This window comes from Astyanax mexicanus, chromosome 12 (assembly GCF_023375975.1).
Source record: "Astyanax mexicanus isolate ESR-SI-001 chromosome 12, AstMex3_surface, whole genome shotgun sequence".
Classification (NCBI taxonomy): Eukaryota; Metazoa; Chordata; class Actinopteri; order Characiformes; family Acestrorhamphidae; genus Astyanax; species Astyanax mexicanus.
This window is the reverse complement of record NC_064419.1, coordinates 49,825,593-49,842,319: the sequence shown is the minus strand read 5'-3', so window position 1 is coordinate 49,842,319 and position 16,727 is coordinate 49,825,593. Positions and strand designations below refer to the sequence as shown.

At 42.1% G+C, this 16,727-nt stretch overlaps 1 protein-coding gene across 5 annotated transcripts in view; it reads right to left on the bottom strand.

The window, feature by feature from the left end:
* Positions 1–16,518, bottom strand: part of celsr3 (cadherin, EGF LAG seven-pass G-type receptor 3) — a 118,844-nt gene extending 102,326 nt beyond the window's left edge. For all 5 annotated transcript variants that reach the window (XM_049485592.1, XM_049485595.1, XM_049485596.1 and 2 more), the window contains exon 1: positions 11,186–16,518. In XM_049485592.1, coding sequence (XP_049341549.1) covers positions 11,186–16,247 — 5,062 coding nt within the window. In that variant the 5' untranslated portion in view covers positions 16,248–16,518. The remainder of the gene's footprint in view (positions 1–11,185) is intronic.
* Positions 16,519–16,727: the final 209 nt, after the last annotated feature.

Here is a 16,727-nt window from a genome sequence, read left to right as displayed (position 1 = left end):
TAAATCAGAGAAACTGATTCAGAAACTGAAGTGATCTCTTTATACATACACAAACAAACACAGATACAGCAACACACGAGTGTACTACTCTTGCATGACCCTCTCACACACACACACACACACACACACACACACACACACACACACAATGCTGGTTCGACAGCTGATTACTGTGCCCTGTTTGTTGCTAAAGCTGCGTCCCCTGAGGGCCCAACTCACTATACTCTCAACAGAGAGAGAGAGAGAGAGAGAGAGAGAGAGAGAGAGAGAGCGAGAGAGAGCATACAGGGTAATACAAATGACTGTAATCCTCCATTAAACTACATTTATTCTACACAAACCCACACAAATAAACACATCTGTACTCGCGACGTCACATCCAGATGTTCAGAATATCGTTACACAAACAGAAGTGATTTATCTTCCTCTGTGGATAAATACAAAATATACACAAACACACCCCGGTCAACCATAACATTAAAACCACCTGTCTTATTCTGTGTGATGATTCACTATACGCACATACAAAACTTTGCAGTAATGAGAGGTCAAACTTAGAAAAATTATATTTTCGGTTTTGTATAAACTAGAATTTGGAGTTCTATTAAAGCAGCAAAATCAAACTGTTATCAAATAAAACCATGGAATTCAGGAAGAACACTTTATATACTATTAATGATACAAGTATTTAATGATTTTACTGTAGCATTTTGGAGTAATGAGAGGTCAAACCTAGAAGAAATGTCTATTCCGTTGTGCAAAAAACAGATTTTGGAGGTCTATAAAACATGCAAAATAAATTGTAATCAAATAAGATTCAATTCTTGTATAACAATTTCTATACTATTAATAAAATAAGTATCAAGTGATTTTACTGTTGCATTTTGGAATAATGTAAGGTCAAACTTAGGAAAACTGCCTATTCGATTTTGTATAAACCAGATTTTGGAGTTTTATAAAACCAGTAATCAAATGTCACCATAATGTCAGGAACGACACCTTCTATACTATTAATATTATAAGTATTGAGTAAATTTACTGTGGCATTTTGGAGTAATTGGAGATTAAACTTTAAAGTAAAAGGAAGGTTGGCGGTTCATCACAATGCATTATTTGTGCTTAGGGCACCTGGTCCTGTGTATAGCTCTACTAAATACAGCATTAAATGGTTTAGTGTAGATGAACATTAGTCACTTTATAATTAGCTAAACACACAGTAACTGTTCTAAATTCTGTGTTAATTCTGATATTTTCCATGTTTCCATGTTTATTAGATACCCTGCTCAAACTTAGAAAAAACGTCCATTCAGTTTTGTACAAAACCAGATTTTGGAGGTGTATAAAACCAACAAATCAAATTGCAATCAAATAACACTATTAAATTCAGGAAGAACACTTTCTATATTATTAATGATATTAGTATTGAGGGATTTTACTGTAGCATTTTGGAGTAATTGGAGGTCAAACTTAGAAAAAATGTCCATTCGGTTTTGTATAAACCAGATTTTGGAGTTCTATGAAACAAGCAAATCAAACTGTTTTTTAGACGACATCATTCAATTAAGAAAAAACACTTTCTATACTATTAATGACATAAGTATTCAGCGATTTTAATTCTGATATTTTCCAGCATGTTTATCAGATACCCTGTTGATGTGTCTGTCTCAAACTTAGGAAAAGTGTCTATTCGGTTGTGTATAAACCAGATTTTGGAGTTCTACAAAACAAGCAAATAAAATTGTTATCAAATAAAACAATTAAATTCAGGAAGAACACTTTATATACTATTAATGAAACAAGTATTGAGTGATTTTACTGTGGCATCTTGGGAGTAATGGGAGGTCAAACCTAGGAAAAATGTCTATTCGGTTTTGTATAAACCAGAATTTGGAGTTCTATAAAACAAGCAAATCAAACTGTTTTCAAATGTCACCATTGAATTTAGGAAGAACACTTTCTAAGCTATTAATCATAAATGTTTTAACTGATATTACTGTAGTATTTTGAAGCAATGGGAGGTTAAAATTATTTGTACGGCACACAGTGTAAAGTCCAACTAAATACAGCATTAAAGGGTTTAGTGTAGATGAACATTAGTCACTCTATCCTTCCAGGCCTGTAACATTAAATAAACACACAGTAACTGTTCTGAACTCTGCGTTAATTCTGATATTTTCCAGCATATTTATCAGACACCCTGCTGAGATATCCGTCTCCATCACTGAGCTCTAACTTGCCGTTTCTCGTGTTGGATTTCCGGAGGCGTTTTCTCCGTGTTTACGGGGCTGCTGGGAGTTTTCCCGACGCTCCCCACGACACAATAAAACCTCTTCTGCTATTTCTGAGACTGACGCCGCCACAGTTCAGCCCTGCAGCTGACAGATCTTTCCCAACCTGCTGCAGAGGAAACCCAGCTTCAGGATATTGGTGTTGATTTTAAAATCTCTTTTCTCACTCGAGCACACGGCTGTTCTTCCTTTAATCTAATACAAAGTGCTTTTTCCTTTCTTCAGGAGGGAAACGTTCTTCAACACAGGGCTCGGGTTTAATTTCGGGATTGTCTGATAGGGCGTGTGACTCCGAGATTGAAACTGAGAGTCTCTCAGAAGAGAAAATACGGAATTAAAATCCTCTTATTCTGCACAGGAAGCTGCAGAATCATCTCTTACTGTAAAAAAGAGGACAAATATCTAAACTGGATGTAGGGAACACTCACAGCTCTATAGAAGAAGCAGCAATAATCAGTCTTTGGAACACACTGAACTGCTAAATGCTATATATTATATGGCAGGAAGCCTGCTGTCGGTGTTATATATTCCTCAGTAGAATTAGGAAACAATGCACAGACCTACTTACTGTATATTTACGATATTAAGATATTTGTGGATCAAAAAGAAAATGCTTTAACTATAAAACTTATTTCAGAAAGCAGTTCAGGCTAAAAGTTTAACGTGAACTGAAATACTAATAATCATTTTTCCGTTCCACCTTATATACAGCAGCCTCTGCCATCTGTTGAACCATTTAAGGTGGAACAGGAATGTTGGTAATATAACTTTGGTAAAATAATTGTTATCATATTGAAATAGGATTGGGCCTTAGAGTGCTTCCACTCCTATCGTAGTGCGTTTTTACACCTGAAAGTCGAAGCCAGATTCAGCAGGATTAGCCAGCAGACTTCGTCTGAGGGAGGGATCTAAAACTGCTGTCCGTGGTGAGTCAGCAGATAAGGGAGATGTAAGAACTTTTAAATAATGAGTTTTGAGCTTCTATTGCAGTTTAGCATAAACTAGCTTGTTCATGTTTTGACATTTAACACAAGCTAACTCTAATGTGTGGTAAACACTCAGCGTAAACATGGGGAGTGGCCAGCAATAGCAAATTTGCATAAAAGTGACAGAGCCCTTAAACAGCTTATTCTGAAAGGGACTGGAACTGGTGAAATGTTAGAGAACTTCATGAAGATGTTTTGTACAGTGTGAAAAGAGGTATAACATGTTTAATTATGTAATGGGTGATAATAAGCTGATTTCCTGTAATTGGTCTGAAATTCAGAACTGTGTAAAAAGGAACTGGACCTAGTGGAGGTGATCTTGGTTCCAAACAGACTCTGAAGCGCTGGTTCTCTTGTGGTGAGAACTTGAGCCGGTCTCGATCAGACACAGATATCAAATATACTCCTTTTATTTGAGCTAAATTGCTGATAAGGTGCAGTTTAATCTGATATATTAGACAGAAAATATAATGCTATGAACAAACGCTGTCTCTGCTGCTGCTCCATGCTGTTTACACACTGAGAACTATATGTGTTGCGTTCACTGTTCGCAGCCACATGACTCTGTTTAGGTCTACATCCCCCCAATCAGAGGAGACTCTGATGTGCTCGCGTGGTTTATTGGTGCACATTTTGGTGCGCTTAGGTTTATACCTGTGTGAAACCAAACCAAATCAAACAGAGGAAGAAATGCTCCAAAAAAAATAAAAACTCAGCAACTGATCCGGATCATAGAAACTTTCACAACTACAGGTGTGAAAACACTCTTAATGACCATGAGAAAATTTGCCTCCGGGCTAAAACCAGTTAAGAACCCTAGAGCACTTTAAAATGGTTTAACACTGCGAGAACATAGACAGTACAGGTCTACCAGTAACTGCACTGGTGTGAGCTCTGCTTCATGTGTATCCAGCATGATTTGGGCCAACTGGAGCTCTGATCTGTGAGCACACAGCAGTGCTGGGTGTGAAATTATTCACACTGATGCTAACCCGCTACGCTAGCCCATCATACTAAGCACTTTAGATTTATTGACTCAACAAAGGGTTTAATTCAGAAAGCGCAAACATAAGAACCAGAGCTTAATCCTGAGCACTAGCAGCTGCTGCGCTCTGCTCTCGCCTGAGCACACCATCCACCTCCCACATTCAGAACCAGAAGCAGAACCATTCAGAACCAGAACCATTCAGAACCAGAACCATTCAGCTGCTGCACTCTGCTGTCGCCTGAGCAAACCATCCACCTCCCACATTCAGAACCAGAACCATTCAGAACCAGAACCAGAACCAGAACCATTCAGAACCAGAACCATTCAGAACCAGAACCATTCAGAACCAGAACCATTCAGCTGCTGCACTCTGCTGTCGCCTGAGCACACCATCCACCTCCCACATTCAGAACCAGAACCATTCAGAACCAGAACCAGAACCAGAACCATTCAGAACCAGAACCATTCAGAACCAGAACCATTCAGAACCAGAACCATTCAGAACCAGAACCATTCAGCTGCTGCGCTCTGCTGCCACCTGAGCACACCATCCACCTCCCACCATTCAGAACCAGAACCATTCAGAACCACAACTAGAACCAGAACCATTCAGAACCAGGAAAAAATAGAACCAGAACCGTTCAGAACCAGAGCAGTACATTCAGAACCAGAACAATTCAGAACCAGAACCAGAACAATTCAGAACCAGAACAATTCAGAACCAGAACAATTCAGAACTAGAACCAGAACAATTCAGAACCAGAACCAAAACCATTAAGAACCAGAACAATTCACAACCAGAACAATTCAGAACCAGAACAATTCACAACCAGAACCAAAACCATTAAGAACCAGAACAATTCACAACCAGAACAATTCAGAACCAGAACAATTCAGAACCAGAACAATTCAGAACCAGAACCAGAACCATTCAGAACCAGAACAATTCACAACCAGAACCAAAACCATTAAGAACCAGAACAATTCACAACCAGAACCATTCAGAACCAGAACAATTCAGAACCAGAACAATTCAGAACCAGAACCAGAACCATTCAGAACCAGAACAATTCACAACCAGAACCAAAACCATTAAGAACCAGAACAATTCACAACCAGAACCATTCAGAACCAGAATGATTCAGAACCAGAACAATTCAGAACCAGAACCATTCAGAACCAGAACAAATAAGAACCAGAACAATTCAGCACAGAAACTGCTTTATCTGAGGGAATGATCTCAGCTCTTTTCACTATAGTTTCAGTATTGTGTAGTAAGCATTACTGCTAATCAACTTTAACTAATCTAATTAGCTTTAGCTACGCTAATCAGCGTAAACGCTCGGGTCCTCATCAGTTAGTCTGCTCTTATCATAGCCATTTCTATTGGTCGATATGCCGTCTCTGAAATAAATAATTAAACAAATAAATTTTAAAAATGTAATTCAAATAAATGAATGATAAGTGATAAATGATTTTGTTTTCGTTTTAAGATAATTTTATTCAACTGATACAATCTAATACTTAGGTAATTAGGCTATTTTTCTAAACTATTTTTCTAAAAAACATAATGCATATCATTTTTTTTCCTAAACTGCAATTCAAAACTCTTTATTAAACGCTTAACATATTTGTCATTGGTTAGTTTTTGTCAGTAAAATTTTCTGTCAGTGTAATGTTTGCTCAGTATACTTTTTGTCTGTTTAATATTTGTTCAGTGTATTTTTGGTCTGTATAACAAAGCATATATTACACACACATTAAGACATTTAGATTAACATCACCTAGAGATACGTTTTTAATTTTGTTAAAACATGCAAACATGTGTTTAATGTCTAATTTGTGTCTTTAAATAATATTTTTTGGAATCTTTCCAACAGTAAATCAGTGGATTCCTTTATATAAATAAATAATGAGTGTTTTGTCTTTATACAACAGAACTGTAATCTAGAGCCTCTTAATTATTTATTACACAGAATTATAAACGTTTCTCTGTATCTGTGCTCATTTTATAAACAGCAGTTCTTACACTGAAACACTGACACAAATACAGCTCTGTTAAACAATAAGAGACACTTAAAAATGATGAGTTTCTTTGATTTTACCAAATTAAAAACCTCTGGAATATAATCAAGAGGAAGATGGATGATCACAAACCATCAAACCACCAAACTGAACTGCTTGAATTTTTACACCAGGAGTAAAGCAGCATAAAGTTATCCAAAAGCAGTGTGTAAGACTGGTGGAGGAGAACATGATGCCAAGATGCATGAACAAAAAAAACTGTGATTATTTATTTCTGTAAATAAATGCTCTAAATGAGAATATTTTTATTTGGAATTTGGGAGAAATGTTGTCTGTAGTTTATAGAATAAAACAACAATGTTCATTTTACTCAAACATAAACCTATAAATAGCAAAATCAGAGAAACTGATTCAGAAACTGAAGTGTGACCTTTTTGTACAGAACTGTATTTATTCAGTAGCAAAAAAAAAATCTAAATGTTTATCTATGTTTGTCTAGACTCTAAATTTGGATAAAACCGTTATATTGCAAAAAAAAAAGTAGCAAAAAAATAAATGAATGCAATCACAAATATTTACCACAGAATTAACCTGCAAACCAAAAATTTAATTAATACAGTAAATGACAAAACAAATGCAGAATACACTGCACTCAATATTAATAGCGCAAATTTTATGATATAGAGGGTTTTTTTGGTTGTGGCCTAATGTGCCAGCTAAGATGATACATGACAAAAGTCACGGGACATAGTAGTCGCATGTCAGTGTGTAACCCAACTGCATACACATCTACTTTCTCTACCTTCTTCCAAAAAGAGCAGCAACTCCAGTTCTTTTCTTCCCTCTCTCCTCCTCTTTCTCTCTCTCTCTCTCTCTCTCTCTCTCGTTTTCTACTCTGTCTATCACACGCACACATGAACAAACACCAGCGGAGGGTGATATTAGATCAGCTCTTCAATAATATTACCCCATAATCCCTCGCTCCGTCCGGATAAGAGAGGAGAGACAGAGCGATGGAGTGCAGAGAGGAGGCCTAAGGAGGGAGGAGAGAATGGGGGATGGAGTACTTCAGTTCAAGGAGAAAAGAGGGAGAGAGGGAGAGAGAGAGAGGGAGAGAGAGAGAGGGTAAAAAAGGCAGAATTTTTGCCAGAGGCTATCTAACCAGGCTTCCACTGCGGCCTGAATTACTCCAAAACATCACTACATACAGAACACACACACACACACACACACACACACACTGTACTATACACACTGTCTCTATACTATTGCCGCACGATATTGGAAAAATTGTATATTAAAATTTTGCAAATGTTCTTTTTTTTTTTGACGATTAATATCGCGATATTAAACAATGCAGGGTTCATGACGTCACCAGCCCCGCCCCCATTCGTGCTCTGTCTCATGTCCGGACCAATCAAGAGCTGAGTCAGAGCCGAGCTCTCAAAACCCAAGAAAAACAGCAAAACAACAGTAATCGGCCCTTTAATCAGCATTTAAACGTCTTTTTAAAAGGTAAATAAGAGCGTTTGTTTTTCTGGGATTAAAAGTGTGAATTCAGCTGTAACTGGAAATATCTGCGCTGATAAACTGTGCTGGACTGAGGAGCACAGCTTTACACACATGCTCACGTTTACAAGCACGTGCCCAACCATGTGGATGTGTAATTTTTATCAGCTCAATTTTTGGTCAGTGTAATTTTTGTCTATAATTTTTGGTCAGTGTATTTTTTTTGTGTAAATATTTTGGAGCTTGAAGTGTTTATAGTTTATAGGGGCAGATAAGACCCATTTGAAAATCAAAAACACACAAAAATTGAGTTTTACATAATATACAAAATATTTGTCATACAAAATGATTATACATTAGAATTTTTGTTCAGTCTATTTTCTATATCTTCCAGTCTATATTCAGTTGTGTAATTTTTTGGTCAGTGTAGTTTTTGTCTGTAAATTTTGTATGTACATTTTTGTCAGTGTAATTTTTGTCAGTGTAATTTTTGGTCAGTGTAATTTTTGGTCAGTGTAATTTTTGTTAGTGTAATATTTTTGGTCAGTGTAATTTGTTTTCAATGCATTTTTTTCAGTGTAATTTTGGTGGTGTAATTTTCGGTCAGTGTAATTTTTGGTCAGTGTAATTTTTGGTCAGTGTAATTTTGGTCAGTGTAATTTTTGTCTGTAATTTTTTGTCAGTGTCATTTTTGGTCAGTGTAATTTTTGTCTGTAATTTTTGGTCAGTGTAATTTTGGTCAGTGTAATTTTTGTCTGTAATTTTTTGTCAGTGTCATTTTTGGTCAGTGTCATTTTCGGTCAGTGTAATTTTTGTCTGTAATTTTTGGTCAGTGTAATTTTTGTCTGTAATTTTTGGTCAGTGTAATTTTTGGTCAGTGTAATTTTTTGTCTGTAATTTTTTGTCAGTGTCATTTTTGGTCAGTGTCATTTTTGGTCAGTGTCATTTTTGGTCAGTGTCATTTTTGGTCAGTGTAATATTTTTGGTCAGTGTAATTTTTGGTCAGTGTAATATTTTTGTCAGTGTAAATATTTTGGGACTTGGAGTGTTTATAGTTTACAGGGGCAGATAATACCCAATTGGAAATACAAAAACACACAAAACGTGAGTTTGACATAATATACAAAATATACATTAGATACAAAATTATTTGTACTATCATGCTATGCACTATAAGAGCGACAGGGAAAGCTAATAAATTGCAGTTTTACTTTTATATGTTTATATGATGCAAAGCTGGTTACAAACACTAAACCTGCTTTTCCTCTAAATGCTGTACATCTCTATACTGTAATATTCCACTCATACACACACATTTGGTCAATTATAATTATAACTAGTTTGCTACAGTGTTTGTGGTGGTTGCTAAGGTGTTACTAAGCGGTTGCTAGGTGGTTGCTAAGGTGCGGCTATGGTGTCTGTGGTGGTTGCTATGGGATTGCTAAGGTGTTGCACCTTAATCTTATGTGTACATATATGTAATTATTGTATTTATTGTGTCTAATTTATATTCAATTATTGATTATTCTTTATTTATATATTACAGCACCAGAACAGTGCTGTTCTGTGCGACCCTGTTTCAGTATTTTGATAAAATGTATTGAGTTAAAATAAATTGAGTTAAATTTTTAATTGAATTCTTTCCTCCACACATGTAGAGAATCACAGGAATAAAGCGACTGATCCTGCAGATCATTAAAACCACTGAAGCTTCACAGTCTCTTCAGTGTTTCTCTGAGACTCACAATGTAGTGCTCTATTAACCCATGTGACCAAACGCTACTGGCTAAGGGTTTTTATCAGTCTACCCATAATGCAGTGCGGTCAACGCTGTGTGACCAAATGACAGAATCTCATCTTTCTTTCACAATCAGTCACTACCCCTCAGCATCAGTGTAAAACACCATCACTACAGCCTCAACAAGATCACAACCGTTACACATCCTGTTTAACCCTTAAAACCCCGGCCTGTTTTAATATGTTTTTCTCCATTTGTGTTCCTTTTCTGGTCTTATAACACAGTAATTGTATCAGACAGACACATGCCCTGATCTCTTTTACTCCAGAAGAGATACGGCTGCTCAAAAATATCATCATTTAAAATGTAGAAGGAAGCAGAATTGTTCTATTTTCCTGTTATATGTTTTACTTATTTTTAAATGCATAGACATCAAATATATTCACACTAGGGGTGTGCCATATCATTCGCAATAATATTGCCAACATTTTAAATATCCCTAATCCCTAATTATCACATCAAGGAACTACTTTTTTTTTACTGTTTTTATCAAAAGACAAATTCACACTGTTCTCATTTCCCATTATATATCTACTATAGACAGATTATATCTGTCCAGTATCATTTATTTTACTTTAATCCTGGATATATGGAGATATTTGGAGTGCATTATTATTATTATTAGTACCATGACTAATAATTCTGGATTATTGACTTCTGTTACAAATCTGATAAAATTGTTGTTTTCCTAATATCTCAGTTAGGAGTGTGCCATATCATATTATATGCAATAATAAAATGTATTTTTTATTTTGCTGCAGTAGTTTATTTTTTTTAAATATTGTGGGACATTTACTGATATTATTTGGTTTGAAACATCATATACAGTAAATATGTTTGATGCACTATAAGTAAATAATATTGGTTGGGAGAAATACATCTGATTATGTGTTTTGAGCAAATAAATAGAGTTATAATAATGAAAGAATAAAACAAGGAATTTTGATGGAGAAGTTATTTTTAAGGTGTTTTCACAATGGATTTCTTGCAGATGCTTCAGGGCACTGGGAGGTAGACTGGGATTTTTAACCATATATGGTTTATGCTGATGTGTGAAGGTATTCCTGTCTAATTAAGCTGAGAGAACAAGATGCTATTTTGGACGTAAAATCCGTCCATCTGTTTCTAAGGGTTAAAGCAGAATCCAGCGGATTCCCTCCTCCTACCACTGAACCACCACCACCATTACCACCGTCTACAACCATTAGTACTTAATGCAATTCACAATGATCTCTAAATGCTTGCAGGAAGCAAATGGCCTGTCAGTTAAGAGTCAGATTTCTCCAAAGATCCTTTCTTTTTTCCCTCGTTCCTTTCTTTCCTCATCTCTCGCTCTTTCTCTAATGGAGCCTGTACGCTCTGACACCACTGCCCTGAGCGCTGCCTTCAGCAGCCCAGCATAACAGACCTTATAGATAATTGTACTGCAAGAAGTGAAGGGTTAGCAAAACCATTCTGACCTGATTTGACTGGATACTCATGACCTTAATAGCCCTCACCTCCTCGTTTCTCCTCGTTTCCGCTTTCTCCTCCATCTCATTTCCATCCCAACCCCAACCCCCTTCCCCCATTCCCCTTCCCCCAGACTTACCCGTGACGGTGATCAGCATGGGGGCCACCAGAGGACGGTTGTTGTCCAGTTTGCGGCTGAGGCGAATCTCTCCGCTGGTGTGATTCAGCAGCAGGAGGTGGAGGTCGTTGCCGCGCTCGATGGTGTAGTAGAGCCGGTCCGTCACATCCGGGTCGTGGGCCGGAACCCGCCCGATGATTCCGCTCGGGAAGGTGTTGGAACGGTTTGACACAAAGTTGTTGAATATTATCTGGAAGTCCTGCATTTCAGGCTTGTTGTCATTTTGATCTACGAGGCGAATCCTCACCGTGGCTCGGCTCACGAGAGGCGCTGACGTGGCCTGAACTACAATGACGTACTCGTTGCGCGTCTCGTAGTCCAGGTCAATCAGAGACGTGAGTTCTCCGGAAAAGATGTCCATTTGAAAGATCTCAGGAATGTTGCCTTCCACAATCTGATACATAATCTGAGCATTGGGGCCTTCATCCGGATCAGTGGCAGTGATCTGAGCTACAACGGAGCCAACAGCACTGTTCTCTTTGACTTGAACCTCGAAGTCATCGGCAGGGAAGACGGGAGCATTATCATTAACGTCCATCACGCTGACCTGGATGTGTACAGGCGTGCGCTGTGGTGGAACGCCACGATCGACTGCAAATGCTGTTAGCTCATAGAATGGAACACTCTCCCGGTCCAGGCGACGCACTGTGCGCACTATTCCGGATGTAGGTTCAATTGTGAAATCTCCGTCGCCGTCTTCTCCGTTCTGGAAGGTATACTGCACTCGGCCGTTGGCGTGAGCGTCACGATCGGTGGCAGAGATCTGTAGAACGCTGGTAAAGGGTGGGGCATCTTCACTGACTCCACCTTGATAACGAGGGCTGAGGAACTGTGGTGCATTGTCGTTCACATCGTTCACGTTGACCTCTACATAGGTTGTGTCAGATTTTTGCGGAATTCCATTGTCACGAGCGGTGATGGCAAGAGTGTACGTCATCTGGTCCTCGTAGTCCAGCTCAGCTTGGAGAGTGATGGCACCTGTTGCAGGGTCAATACGAAACTGTGGAATGTTGTCCTCTAGGAAATAAGTGATGCGAGCATTTTCTCCTACATCTTCATCAGAGGCGCTGATCACCACCACAGTGCTTCCAGGAGGTCTGTCCTCATTCACGCTTATGGAGTAATGAGCACTTTGGAACACAGGCCGATGGGTGTTGGCATCCGTGATGTTCACATGCACCTGACATGTATCGTGAAGGGTTCTATCAGAGGCAGTGACTGTTAGCACGTAGCGCCGCTCTTGTTTGTAGTCGAGTGGCAGTGCCAGGGAAAGAAGGCCAGATCCACCAGCTGTGCTGATAGCAAATCGGTTGCGCGTGTTGCCACCAGTGATCTGGTAGGTCACAGCACTGTTCACATCACGGTCAACTGCTGTTACGCTAACAACACTCGTTCCAACTGCTGCATCTTCGTTCAGACGAACGAAGTACTCCTTCTGCAGAAACTCTGGCCGATTATCGTTGACGTCCATCACAGTGATTGTAACACTGGCTGTAGCAGATAGAGGTGGTGCACCGTAATCCCTGGCTTCAACTCCAAAGAAATAGTGCTCCACTGATTCTCGATCAAGCTCTGAACTCACTGTGACCCACCCAGTAGCTGCATTAATGACAAAGGGTGTGTCTGTGCCAGTTCCTGTCAATCTGTACTCTAATCGTGCATTATCACCACTGTCAGTGTCAATGGCCTGTATGTGCAGTATGGAGTGACCAATAGGGGCGCTCTCAAGAACTGTGGCCTGAAAAGGGGTGGATACAAAGATAGGTGGATTATCATTGACGTCAGTGACCTGCACACTCACAATTCCAGTGTTGTTAGAAAGAGGTGGGCGACCATTGTCTTGAGCCCGTAGCCGCAAGGTGTACTCTCGCTCTGACTCGAAGTCCAGTGGCGCCACCACCTGGATTTCTCCAGTGACACTATCAATAGCGAACTGTCCTCTGCTGTTCCCACTGATTATGTTGTAGTGCACAGCAGCATTCACATCCTTATCCTCATCGGATGCGCTGACTCGCAGAATCTCAGAATGAGGTCGCACATCTTCTCGAACTGCCACTACATAGCGTTTTTGGCTGAATTGTGGAACGTTGTCGTTTTCATCTAAAACAGTTATGTGAACGCTTACTGTCGCTGACCTGGGGCCCGGCTCTCGTCCTTGATCGCTTGCTTCAACCTGTAGGGTGTAGCGTTCGTTCACCTCTCGGTCAACAATGCCTCTTGTGGTGATCAGGCCAGATCGTGGGTCAATCTCAAAGGCAGAACGTGCGGTGACTGCACTTTCTCCAATGAACCTGTAACGGATGTTGGCATTCGTTGGAGAGTCCAGATCGGTTGCGCGAAGCTGCAAGATGGGATACCCTTCTTCTACATTTTCCCGAATTGTCTCGCGATACTCAGTCTGTTCAAAAATTGGAGAGTGGTCGTTTCGGTCTGACACGGTGATCGCCACCATCGTGGTTCCGGATAGACGTGGTGAGCCGTGATCTGTGGATGTCACTCTGAAGTAATGCAAGTCCATGTGCTCTCTGTCTAGTATATGTGTGGTTGTGATTAGGCCGGTTATTGGATCGATATGGAAGTAATCCATGGACCTGCTGTTCATTAAGGGGGCCATGCTGTAGCTGAGTCTGCCAGCCTCCCCAGCGTCTGGGTCCTCTGCTGTCAATGATATGACTGACGTACCAGGAGGCTGGTTTTCTGCCACCTGAACCTGGTAGTTATACTGAGGGAAATGGGGGTGTCGATTAGCGGCTCTACGGGAACGTCCAACAGGAGGGACACCTGTCTGATCATCGGAGCGTTCCTCACCCTCGCTCGCTTTTTCTTCGCTACTCTCTCTTTCTGTTTGTTTCATGCTTTGAGTGTCAACATTCATTTGTGCGCTGTCTACCCAGTCGCCGCCACGTTTTGAGTCATCTTGAACTGCCTGTGTTCCCTTGATTTCCTGCCAGTCTTTGTTCTCGTCTCCCGTCTCGCCTCTCTCTCTCTCACTATCAGCCTCTCGCGCTGCTTCTGAGGTGCCTCCACTTTGACCTTCTCCTCCCTCTCTCAGTAAATTCTCGCCTGCCCACGACGCCTCTCCCTTTGTGCTTCCTGCAATCACCCACACTCCCTTTTTCTCTCTCTTCTCTCCATCTACCTCTCCAGCCTGCCTGTTACCCTTCCCCCTGCTCTTTTCGTCCTCCACCCTCCCCTCTTCCGCCACCTCTCCCTCCCATCCCTCCATCCCCTCTGCCCCCAGCTGCTCCTCATGCTGACTGACAGACTCAGCTAGTAGCGACACCCCTTTACCACCCGATTTTAATTGAGCACGCGTGGCTCCCCTGCTGAAACCTGAGCTGTTGCTGGTGCTGCTGCTTTCAGGAAAGCCTGGGCGTGGATTCTCCACTGGGATGGAACCCTGTAGAGCACCAACACGTGGCCTTTGGGATGTTAACTCATGCAGGCTCTCCTCATCATCTATTAGATCACTTTGTGTATGGTTTAAATCCTCGCTATGGTTGACTTGACTGTTATTCCCATTGATATTGTTATTATTATTATTGTTGTTGTTATTGTTATTATTATTATTACTATTCCACAAAAACACACTTCTAACAGAACTCCTGATCTCGTGAGCTGATCTATTTTTCAGTGCTAAATCTTCCTCCATCCCTCTATCCTCCTCATCATCATCCCCAGCCTCAATACTCCCATCCTGAGCGCGTGACTCACCGGATCTTTTAGTGAAGTTTAGCCTGGTGTGAGTAACGGAGCCGGTACCGCTAAAGCATAATGAGTCAGAGAGACAGAAGATCTCGCCACGTGCACAGTCAGACAGGCACGTAACAAGTTTAGACGTATGATAATTAGGTGATGCAGATGAATATGTTAGATTTTTTCCAGGTTGGGACGATGATGATAATAGTAATCCATGCACAGGTTGTTTTAAAGCACGTGCGGGTGCACGCTCCACGCAGAAATTAGCGCTGGCGTCGGTTGTGTTTGTGCTCCAGCACGCGGTGCTACTTTTGCATTGAATGGGGGAACACTTCAAAAACGAGCTCGAGCTCGCGCCAGTGACCTGGCTAATCCGGTGCGACTCGGCACAGATGTTCTCGCTTGCAGCACGGTGCACGCGCTCCTCACAGCTCGCGGTATTCCCAGCGGCCGTATTAAAGGACCCTTTGCAGCAGCATCCTCTGCTGGGATCGATAGGGTTGAGGATGCGCGAGCTGCTTTTGTCCACTTTCCTTTTGTCCACTTTCCTTTTGTCCACTTTCTTGGCGTGTAAAGCATCGCGAGACACATTTGAACAACAATAATAGGAGCAGCCTTTTGAGAGACGCCGCTCGTGCAGGTTGCCACGCGCTCTTGTGAAGACCTTTTCTCTCCCGTGCTCGGGCCCGGTGCTCCAGTTGTACAAAGGGGGGTCAGAACTAGTGCGGTCCCGTGCCCGGTCCCTGCCCCGTGCACGGACGCGCGCGGTGTGTCGCGAGCGCGCTCTAGTCCTTTGTAAGGCCCTCTTGTTGCCGGCGTGAAGAGGGGGAGCCGCGAGGACGGGGGAGCAAAAAACAACGCCCTTCTGCCGGTAACCGTGTTTAGCGTATCTACCGTGTGTTCCGTTTCTTCTCCGCGGCGCCGGTTCTGATGCACGCAGAAGCTCGCGGCGGCTAAACGTGCTTTCAGCTGCTCTGGAAAGCGAGTCTGGTGTGTCGGTCTCGGTTCCTAATCCCGATCCGTTAATCCTCGCTAATGCCAGTAGTAGAGTCCGTGCAGGGCGCGCGGCCGACTCGCCTACAGCCAGAGCCCCCGGTCCCGGTGCTCCGCCACAGATCAGCTGGCTGGCGCTGGCGGTGATGCTGCGCGCGTCTCCCGGGGCTGGGTGGGGGTGGGTGCGCGAGGCGAGGCGGCGGCAGCAGCACGGCCCCGCCGCCCTTCCCGGGACAACGGCGAACAAAGAGCAGAGGAGCAGGAGGTGCAGCAGTAACGGCGGCGGCAGCAGCGGCGGCGATGAGCTCGAGCCCAGCAGCAGTGCAGCCATTAGTGTAGCTCCTTTCTCTCCTCCCTCGCGCTCTCGCTCTTTCTTTTCCTCTCCGTCCCTCGGTCTCTCTCTCTCTCTCTCCGCCGGCTGCTAGGTCTCCGGCTTCTCCGCCGCCACCGACCGACTCCTCTCTCCGCCGTGCTCCCGAGCGGCTCGCATCTACTCCCGGTGTCGGGCGGAGCAGCTCGTGCTAAAAACAGCAGCAGCAGCGGCGGCGGCTCGAGCGCAGCATCCTCCTCCTCCCTCTCTCACACCCAGCATCCAACATCCAACATGGCTCTACCAGCCTTTCTCCCCCTCCTCCCTCCCTCCCTCCCTCTCTCTCTCTCTCTCTCTCTCTCTCCTCCCTCTCTCTCCCCTCCCTCTCTCTCCCCTCTCTTATTCTCTCTCTCTTATTTTCTCTCTCCCTTTCTCTCCCCTCTCTCTTATTCTCTCTCTCTCTCTCCCCTCTCTCTTATTCTCTCTCTTTCTCTTTCTCTC